At 47.6% G+C, this 11056-nt stretch overlaps 1 protein-coding gene across 1 annotated transcript; it reads left to right on the top strand.

Annotated features, from left to right (window-relative positions):
* The first annotated feature begins 668 nt into the window (after window positions 1-668).
* Window positions 669-10076, top strand: LOC135932133 (GATA zinc finger domain-containing protein 14-like). Its single transcript, XM_065469465.1, has 6 exons — window positions 669-706; window positions 6524-7032; window positions 7305-7452; window positions 8288-8799; window positions 9012-9159; window positions 9698-10076. The coding sequence occupies exons 1-6, from the start codon at window positions 669-671 to the stop codon at window positions 10074-10076; spliced, it is 1734 nt and encodes a 577-aa protein (XP_065325537.1).
* The last annotated feature ends 980 nt before the right edge of the window (window positions 10077-11056 follow it).

The raw sequence follows: 11056 nt of genomic DNA, 5'->3' as shown, positions 1-11056 counted from the left end.
ATAAATATCTTTTTAAAAACCCAATGTATTTCAGTTAATTCCACAGAAAGGAAAATAAGTTCATACTGGGCAGTTAACTATCAGGGTGCAATCAAGGATTTGGCTATTTGTTCTATTATGATGATTTGTAGTACCTTTCAAGCTTTACAGTGTTAGTCCTTACATACTGCATCAGTATTGTCATAACTCAGTCACTCAGATTTGGAGATTGGCAAAGCTGAAGAGAATTTCACAGCAAATCTTTAGTAGAATATAAAAAAATTAAAAACTTCAGCTCTCAAGCACTTCCAATATTAACTAATTTTGTCTATGTTTCCCCTGTTATTACATTTAACATACTTTTAATGAGGAAAAGCTCTCAATATATATACCAGTACTCCTATCATGCAATTAAACATTTAGTGACATTTACTAATTTTGAACTTTGTGGAGCATTTTTACTATTTAACTTGACCTGCATTATATAAACATGTAGGTTTCAGTGCACATACCTTTGGTTTGTGGTTTTTCAGGTCATGTAACAATCTGTAATAGTGGAGGGAGGAGCAATTCATGTCATCTAAGTAAAGTGTGCAGTCACAGAAAAGAAAACAGTCAGAGTCTGAGACAATCTGGGAGTAGTGAGTAGTAGCAGATTTCATCATGGATAAAAGAATCCTTTGCTGGATATGTCTGCTGGCATATTTTCAGACATCCTCAGCACAAAGTAAGTGTTTATTGCAAGTTTGCATTGTTTGTCTTTTTTATATTAGACAGCTTTAGAAGAGTGATTAAACTGCAACAAATGTAGTACAATACTAAAACAACTAGAGCACATTGGATGAGTAGGTTTAATGACAGTTTATTAAACTGCATTGGATTGGGTGTATGATATATGTCATGATATGGCATATAAAACCCATTTTCAGTTGATGTTTTTTTAGAAATCAAATTTTCTGTGTACAGATGCCTTTTTTTGAAACTAGGTGAAGTTAAATCAGACCTTCCCAAAGTGTGGGGCCCGCCCCCTAGGGGGGGCGCAAAGCCATTGCAGGGGGGGGCGCGACATGAAAAGGAAAAAACAAAACAAAACGCTTGGACACTGCTAGCATGGGGCGCCTCCACAAACGCAAATCAGGAGATGAAGCATTGCTGAATATGTTTCCAAACCAACTTCATTCTAAGCCAAAGACTAGAAAATATGGTGACGCATATCTTCCCTTGGTTTTACCTGCACAAGTGCCGAGGTAGGTCTCCCCTGCATAACTGGTTTTCCCTGCGTCGGGAGCAGCGCTGGGCTCTCCAAATCACGGACAAACAGTATCCCACATTCTTGATTTTTAGTTCACAAACACTTGTTGTAATGACTAACTACTCCTGACATTTTGGAGACATTAGCTCTTTATACAGTAAAGTTACAGCGGGATACAAATAATATCAGGCTGATCCTGCCAGGATTCGTTCCCCCGGTTCAAATCACGGACAAACAACATCCAACAATTGTTTATGTTTTTGAACCCATTTTGCAGAGGGATTGAAAATTGTATTGATAGCAATGTTGAATATTATTACAAAGGAAAAAAAACAACTACATGTAAAATAATCACACTGTGACGCCTCTGCCTTTCTAAATGGATGTGCGCTTGCGTGCGTGCGCGCATGCGCGTGAGGGGGGCGCGCGAACATTTTTCCTATAAACAAAGGGGGGCCCAGCAAAAAAAGTTTGGGAACCACTGAGTTAAATATTTACATCCATACCTACAGTCCTACAGCCTTTGGCATTTTGTTTTATTTTCTTGCATTAAGATTCGGTGTCATTATGGCATTTTAAATTATATGTGATCAGTAAGAAACATTCTGACTTCCTCATATCAAATACTCTGCTTACCACACAGCACACATTCAAGATAAAGCTTAACATGTTCAATAAAGCTTACCTGAGGTTAGTGCTTCTAAGCTTATACTTGAAACTCCTGTCAAAATTAAATGATTGCATGGAATGACTTTGAGTTGCTACTAAGATTAGTAGACAGATTATTTTCTGTTGAGTTATTTGCAGAGGGACTCTGGCTGTTACTGAAATTATGGGCTGTAAGTTTCAACATGTTAAGTCATTCTAATCTGCGCTTAACTCACTATCTTTAAGCAACCACAACTGTAGCACCAACCACTACAACTGCAGTACCAACAACAACCACAACAACTGCAGTACCAACCACCACTACAACTGCAGCACCAACAACTACAACTGCAGCACCAACCACCACTACAACTGCAGCACCAACAACTACAACTGCAGCACCAACCACCACTACAACTGCAGCACCAACAACTACAACTGCAGCACCAACCACCATCACAACTACAGCACCAACAACAACTGCAGCAACAACCACCACAACTGTAGCACCAACCACCACTACAACTGCAGCACCAACCACAACTGTAGCACCAACCACCACAACTGCAGTACCAACCACCACTACAACTGCAGCACCAACCACCACAACTGCAGCACCAACCACCACCACAACTACAGCACCAACAACTACAACTGCAGCACCAACAGCCACTACAACTGCAGCACCAACCACCACCACAACTACAGCACCAACCACTACGAGTGCAGCAACAACAACTGCAGCAGCAACCACCACTACAACTACAGCACCAACCACCACAACTGCAGCACCAACCGCTACAACTACAGCAACAACCACAACTGCAGCACCAACCACCACCACAACTACAGCACCAACAACAACAACTGCAGCACCAACCACCACAACTACAGCACCAACCACCACCACAACTACAGCACCAACAACAACAACTGGAGCACCAACCACCACCACAACTGCAGCACCAACAACTACAACTACAGCACCAACCACCACCACAACTACAGCACCAACAACAACAACTGCAGCACCGACAACTACAACTGCAGTACCAACCACCACCACAACTGCAGCACCAACAACTACAACTGCAGCACCAACAGCCACTACAAGTGCAGCAACAACAACTGCAGCACCAACCACCACTACAACTGCAGCACCAACCACCACAACTACAGCACCAACCACCACCACAACTACAACACCAACCACAACTGTAGCACCAACCACTACAACTACAGCACCAACCACAACTGCAGCAACAACCACTACTACAACTGCAGCACCAACCACCACAACTGCAGCACCAACCACCACAACTGCAGCACCAACCACTACCACAACTGCAGCACCAACAGCTACAACTGCAGCACCAACCGACACCACAACTACAGCACCAACCACCACTACAACTGCAGCACCAACAACTACAACTGCAGCACCAACCACCACCACAACTACAGCACCAACAACAACAACTGCAGCACCAACCACCACAACTACAGCACCAACCACCACCACAACTACAGCACCAACAACAACAACTGGAGCACCAACCACCACCACAACTGCAGCACCAACAACTACAACTACAGCACCAACCACCACCACAACTACAGCACCAACAACAACAACTGCAGCACCGACAACTACAACTGCAGTACCAACCACCACCACAACTGCAGCACCAACAACTACAACTGCAGCACCAACCACTACAAGTGCAGCAACAACAACTGCAGCACCAACCACCACTACAACTGCAGCACCAACCACCACAACTACAGCACCAACCACCACCACAACTACAACACCAACCACAACTGTAGCACCAACCACTACAACTACAGCACCAACCACAACTGCAGCAACAACCACTACTACAACTGCAGCACCAACCACCACAACTGCAGCACCAACCACCACAACTGCAGCACCAACCACTACCACAACTGCAGCACCAACAGCTACAACTGCAGCACCAACCGACACCACAACTACAGCACCAACCACCACTACAACTGCAGCACCAACAACTACAACTGCAGCACCAACCACCATCACAACTACAGCACCAACAACAACTGCAGCAACAACCACCACAACTGTAGCACCAACCACCACTACAACTGCAGCACCAACCACCACCACAACTACAGCACCAACAACAACAACTGCAGCACCAACCACCACAACTACAGCACCAACCACCACCACAACTACAACACCAACCACAACTGTAGCACCAACCACTACAACTACAGCACCAACCACAACTGCAGCACCAGCCACTACTACAACCACAGCAACAACCACAATTACAACTGCAGCACCAACCACCACAACTGCAGCACCAACCACTACCACAACTGCAGCACCAACAGCTACAACTGCAGCACCAACCGACACCACAACTACAGCACCAACCACCACTACAACTGCAGCACCAACAACTACAACTGCAGCACCAACCACCATCACAACTACAGCACCAACAACAACTGCAGCAACAACCACCACAACTGTAGCACCAACCACCACTACAACTGCAGCACCAACCACCACCACAACTACAACACCAACCACAACTGTAGCACCAACCACTACAACTACAGCACCAACCACAACTGCAGCAACAACCACTACTACAACTGCAGCACCAACCACCACAACTGCAGCACCAACCACCACAACTGCAGCACCAACCACTACCACAACTGCAGCACCAACAGCTACAACTGCAGCACCAACCGACACCACAACTACAGCACCAACCACCACTACAACGGTAGCACCAACAACTACAACTGCAGCACCAACCACCATCACAACTACAGCACCAACAACAACTGCAGCAACAACAACCACAACTGTAGCACCAACCACCACTACAACTGCAGCACCAACCACCACCACAACTACAGCACCAACAACAACAACTGCAGCACCAACCACCACAACTACAGCACCAACCACCACCACAACTACAACACCAACCACAACTGTAGCACCAACCACTACAACTACAGCACCAACCACAACTGCAGCACCAACCACTACTACAACTACAGCAACAACCACAATTACAACTGCAGCACCAACCACCACAACTGCAGCACCAACCACTACCACAACTGCAGCACCAACAGCTACAACTGCAGCACCAACCGACACCACAACTACAGCACCAACCACCACTACAACTGCAGCACCAACAACTACAACTGCAGCACCAACCACCATCACAACTACAGCACCAACAACAACTGCAGCAACAACCACCACAACTGTAGCACCAACCACCACTACAACTGCAGCACCAACCACAACTGTAGCACCAACCACTACAACTACAGCACCAACCACAACTGCAGCAACAACCACTACTACAACTACAGCACCAACCACCACAACTGCAGCAACAACCACTACCACAACTGCAGCACCAACAGCTACAACTGCAGCACCAACCGACACCACAACTACAGCACCAACCACCACTACAACTGCAGCACCAACAACTACAACTGCAGCACCAACCACCATCACAACTACAGCACCAACAACAACTGCAGCAACAACCACCACAACTGTAGCACCAACCACCACTACAACTGCAGCACCAACCACCACCACAACTACAACACCAACCACAACTGTAGCACCAACCACTACAACTACAGCACCAACCACAACTGCAGCAACAACCACTACTACAACTGCAGCACCAACCACCACAACTGCAGCACCAACCACCACAACTGCAGCACCAACCACTACCACAACTGCAGCACCAACAGCTACAACTGCAGCACCAACCGACACCACAACTACAGCACCAACCACCACTACAACGGTAGCACCAACAACTACAACTGCAGCACCAACCACCATCACAACTACAGCACCAACAACAACTGCAGCAACAACAACCACAACTGTAGCACCAACCACCACTACAACTGCAGCACCAACCACCACCACAACTACAGCACCAACAACAACAACTGCAGCACCAACCACCACAACTACAGCACCAACCACCACCACAACTACAACACCAACCACAACTGTAGCACCAACCACTACAACTACAGCACCAACCACAACTGCAGCACCAACCACTACTACAACTACAGCAACAACCACAATTACAACTGCAGCACCAACCACCACAACTGCAGCACCAACCACTACCACAACTGCAGCACCAACAGCTACAACTGCAGCACCAACCGACACCACAACTACAGCACCAACCACCACTACAACTGCAGCACCAACAACTACAACTGCAGCACCAACCACCATCACAACTACAGCACCAACAACAACTGCAGCAACAACCACCACAACTGTAGCACCAACCACCACTACAACTGCAGCACCAACCACAACTGTAGCACCAACCACTACAACTACAGCACCAACCACAACTGCAGCAACAACCACTACTACAACTACAGCACCAACCACCACAACTGCAGCAACAACCACTACCACAACTGCAGCACCAACAGCTACAACTGCAGCACCAACCGACACCACAACTACAGCACCAACCACCACTACAACTGCAGCACCAACAACTACAACTGCAGCACCAACCACCATCACAACTACAGCACCAACAACAACTGCAGCAACAACCACCACAACTGTAGCACCAACCACCACTACAACTGCAGCACCAACAACTACAACTACAGCGCCAACCACTACAAGTGCAGCAACAACAACTGCAGCACCAACCACCACTACAACTGCAGCACCAACCGCCAACACTGTAGCACCAACCACCACAACTGCAGCACCAACAACCACTACAACTGCAGCACCAACCACCACCACAACTACAACACCAACCACAACTGTAGCACCAACCACTACAACTACAGCACCAACCACAACTGCAGCACCAACAACTACAACTGCAGCGCCAACCACTACAAGTGCAGCAACAACAACTGCAGCACCAACCACCACAACTGCAGCACCAACCGCCAACACTGCAGCACCAACCACCACAACTGCAGCACCAACAACCACTACAACTGCAGCACCAACCACAACTACAACACCAACCACAACTGTAGCACCAACCACTACAACTACAGCACCAACCACAACTGCAGCACCAACCACCACAACTGTAGCACCAACCACTACAACTATAGCACCAACCACAACTGCAGCACCAACCACCACAACGGTAGCACCAACCACCACTACAACTGCAGCACCAACCACCACCACAACTACAGCACCAACAACAACAACTGCAGCACCAACCACCACAACTACAGGACCAACCACCACCACAACTACAACACCAACCACAACTGTAGCACCAACCACTACAACTACAGCACCAACCACAACTGCAGCACCAACAACTACAACTGCAGCGCCAACCACTACAAGTGCAGCAACAACAACTGCAGCACCAACCACCACTACAACTGCAGCACCAACCGCCAACACTGCAGCACCAGCCACCACAACTGCAGCACCAACAACCACTACAACTGCAGCACCAACCACCACCACAACTACAACACCAACCACAACTGTAGCACCAACCACTACAACTACAGCACCAACCACAACTGCAGCAACAACCACTACTACAACTACAGCACCAACCACCACAACTGCAGCACCAACCACCACTACAACTACAGCACCAACCACAACTGCAGCACCAGCCACTACTACAACTACAGCAACAAACACAATTACAACTGCAGCACCAACCACCACAACTGCAGCACCAACCACTACCACAACTGCAGCACCAACAGCTACAACTGCAGCACCAACCGACACCACAACTACAGCACCAACCACCACTACAACTGCAGCACCAACAACTACAACTGCAGCACCAACCACCATCACAACTACAGCACCAACAACAACTGCAGCAACAACCACCACAACTGTAGCAACAACCACCACTACAACTGCAGCACCAACCACCACCACAACTACAGCACCAACAACAACAACTGCAGCACCAACCACCACAACTACAGCACCAACCACCACCACAACTACAGCACCAACAACAACAACTGCAGCACCAACCACCACAACTACAGCACCAACCACCACCACAACTACAACACCAACCACAACTGTAGCACCAACCACTACAACTACAGCACCAACCACAACTGCAGCAACAACCACTACTACAACTACAGCACCAACCACCACAACTGCAGCACCAACCACCACAACTGCAGCAACAACCACTACCACAACTGCAGCACCAACAGCTACAACTGCAGCACCAACCGACACCACAACTACAGCACCAACCACCACTAGAACTGCAGCACCAACAACTACAACTGCAGCACCAACCACCATCACAACTACAGCACCAACAACAACTGCAGCAACAACCACCACAACTGTAGCACCAACCACCACTACAACTGCAGCACCAACAACTACAACTACAGCGCCAACCACTACAAGTGCAGCAACAACAACTGCAGCACCAACCACCACTACAACTGCAGCACCAACCGCCAACACTGTAGCACCAACCACCACAACTGCAGCACCAACAACCACTACAACTGCAGCACCAACCACCACCACAACTACAACACCAACCACAACTGTAGCACCAACCACTACAACTACAGCACCAACCACAACTGCAGCACCAACAACTACAACTGCAGCGCCAACCACTACAAGTGCAGCAACAACAACTGCAGCACCAACCACCACTACAACTGCAGCACCAACCGCCAACACTGCAGCACCAACCACCACAACTGCAGCACCAACAACCACTACAACTGCAGCACCAACCACAACTACAACACCAACCACAACTGTAGCACCAACCACTACAACTACAGCACCAACCACAACTGCAGCACCAACCACCACAACTGTAGCACCAACCACCACTACAACTGCAGCACCAACCACCACCACAACTACAGCACCAACAACAACAACTGCAGCACCAACCACCACAACTACAGGACCAACCACCACCACAACTACAACACCAACCACAACTGTAGCACCAACCACTACAACTACAGCACCAACCACAACTGCAGCACCAACAACTACAACTGCAGCGCCAACCACTACAAGTGCAGCAACAACAACTGCAGCACCAACCACCACTACAACTGCAGCACCAACCGCCAACACTGCAGCACCAGCCACCACAACTGCAGCACCAACAACCACTACAACTGCAGCACCAACCACCACCACAACTACAACACCAACCACAACTGTAGCACCAACCACTACAACTACAGCACCAACCACAACTGCAGCAACAACCACTACTACAACTACAGCACCAACCACCACAACTGCAGCACCAACCACCACTACAACTACAGCACCAACAACAACTGCAGCACCAACCACCACAACTGCAGCACGAACCACCACAACTGCAGCACCAACAACCACTACAACTGCAGTACCAACCACAACTGTAGCACCAACCACTACAACTACAGCACCAACCACCACAACTGCAGCACCAACAACTACAACTGCAGCACCAACCACCACCACAACTACAGCACCAATAATAACAACTACAGCACCAACCACCACAACTACAGCACCAACCACCACTACAACTACAGCACCAACAACTACAACTGCAGCACCAACCACCACCACAACTACAGCACCAATAATAACAACTACAGCACCAACCACCACAACTACAGCAACAACCACAACTGCAGCACCAACCACCACAACTGCAGCACCAACCACCACAACTGCAGCACCAACCACCACTACAACTGCAGCACCAACCACTACAACTGCAGCACCAACCACAACTGCAGCACCAACCACCACTACAACTATAGCACCAACCGCCAACACTGCAGCACCTACCACCACAACTGCAGCACCAACAACCACTACAACTGCACCACCAACCACCAGTACAACTACAGCACCAACCACTACAACTACAGCACCAACCACCACAACTGCAGCACCAACCACCACTACAACTGCAGCACCAACTACCACTACAACTACAGCACCAACCACCATAACTGCACCACCAACCACCACTACAACTGCAGAACCAACAACTACAACTGCAGCACCAACCACCACCACAACTGCAGCACCAACCACCACTATAACTGCAGCACCAGCCATCACAACCCCTAGAGAAGGGTCAACCACCATTCAATGTATGTGATTCAAATTAATTTAGAAAAGTACTTATTGTGTGCATCAGTTTTTCTTCCTACTTTCTGTTTTCTTTCCAACATTCCCACTCTAATACTAGGGTGGGGAACTCCAGGCCTCAAGGGTTGAAGTCCTGCAGGTTTTAGATATCACCCTGGGCCAACACACTTGAATCAAATGATTAGTTCATTACCAGGCCACTGTATAATTTTGAGACATGGTGAGGAGGTAATGTAGCCATTTAAATTAGCTGCGGTGGATCAAGGAGGCCTGGAGTTCCCCCACCCAGGGCTGGGACAAAAAAACGGCCCAGGCATTTTGACTAGAGACCGGCCCACAAAGTATTATAGGAAACGCCATAAAGCCTCAAAACACTGTTGTGACTCCTTGTTTCATCTAAACATCTAGAAATGTTATTGTGTAATTGTTTCAGTATTGAGGGAAATGTGCCTTATAGCAATAATCAAATGCATTTTATGATGTATAATGACTTTCCATTTACCAATTATACTGTTATCATCCTTTTATTCAGTTCCAACAGGCCCACAAGCACTTGCACATCTAAAGATAAGGATGACTACATACGGACAGGTTAGCAATGCAACCATCATTGCCCTTCTTGAACAGGTATAGCTATATCTAAAAGTTTGCTTTGTCCATTCTTGACTTATCAGTAATTTCACACACACAAATCATGTCTTAAGAATTCAAATGTTTAATCTCTGTGTTTTCTTTCCATTTAGTTTCTTAACACCCAGGTCCTGAATGGAATACCCCACATTCTCTCTGTGACAAACATTAAAAAAGTTGGAGCATAAAAATTGAATGTGGACAGAAGTCAAAAATGAAAATATGAAGACAAGAGTTTAACAGTGGGTTGGTAGATTTGTTTCAACATGATCCGGAGTGGCAGTTTGCTACAGTCCCTTCATCATATCCTGAATGATGAGTACATTGGT

This window comes from Pelmatolapia mariae, linkage group LG17, assembly GCF_036321145.2.
Source record: "Pelmatolapia mariae isolate MD_Pm_ZW linkage group LG17, Pm_UMD_F_2, whole genome shotgun sequence".
Classification (NCBI taxonomy): Eukaryota; Metazoa; Chordata; class Actinopteri; order Cichliformes; family Cichlidae; genus Pelmatolapia; species Pelmatolapia mariae.
Note: the sequence above shows the minus strand (reverse complement) of the source record. Positions and strands in the feature narration are given on the sequence as shown.

What these genes read in the sequence shown, in the direction of transcription:
- LOC135932133 (XM_065469465.1), top strand. Translation starts at nt 669, where the DNA reads ATGTCTGCTGGCATATTTTCAGACATCCTCAGCACAAA. An exon ending in TCAGACATCCTCAGCACAAA is followed by an intron (nt 707 to 6,523) that starts GTAAGTGTTTAT and finishes CAACAACTGCAG; the next exon opens with CAACAACCACCACAACTGTA. An exon ending in CTACAACACCAACCACAACT is followed by an intron (nt 7,453 to 8,287) that starts GTAGCACCAACC and finishes CAACAACTGCAG; the next exon opens with CAACAACCACCACAACTGTA.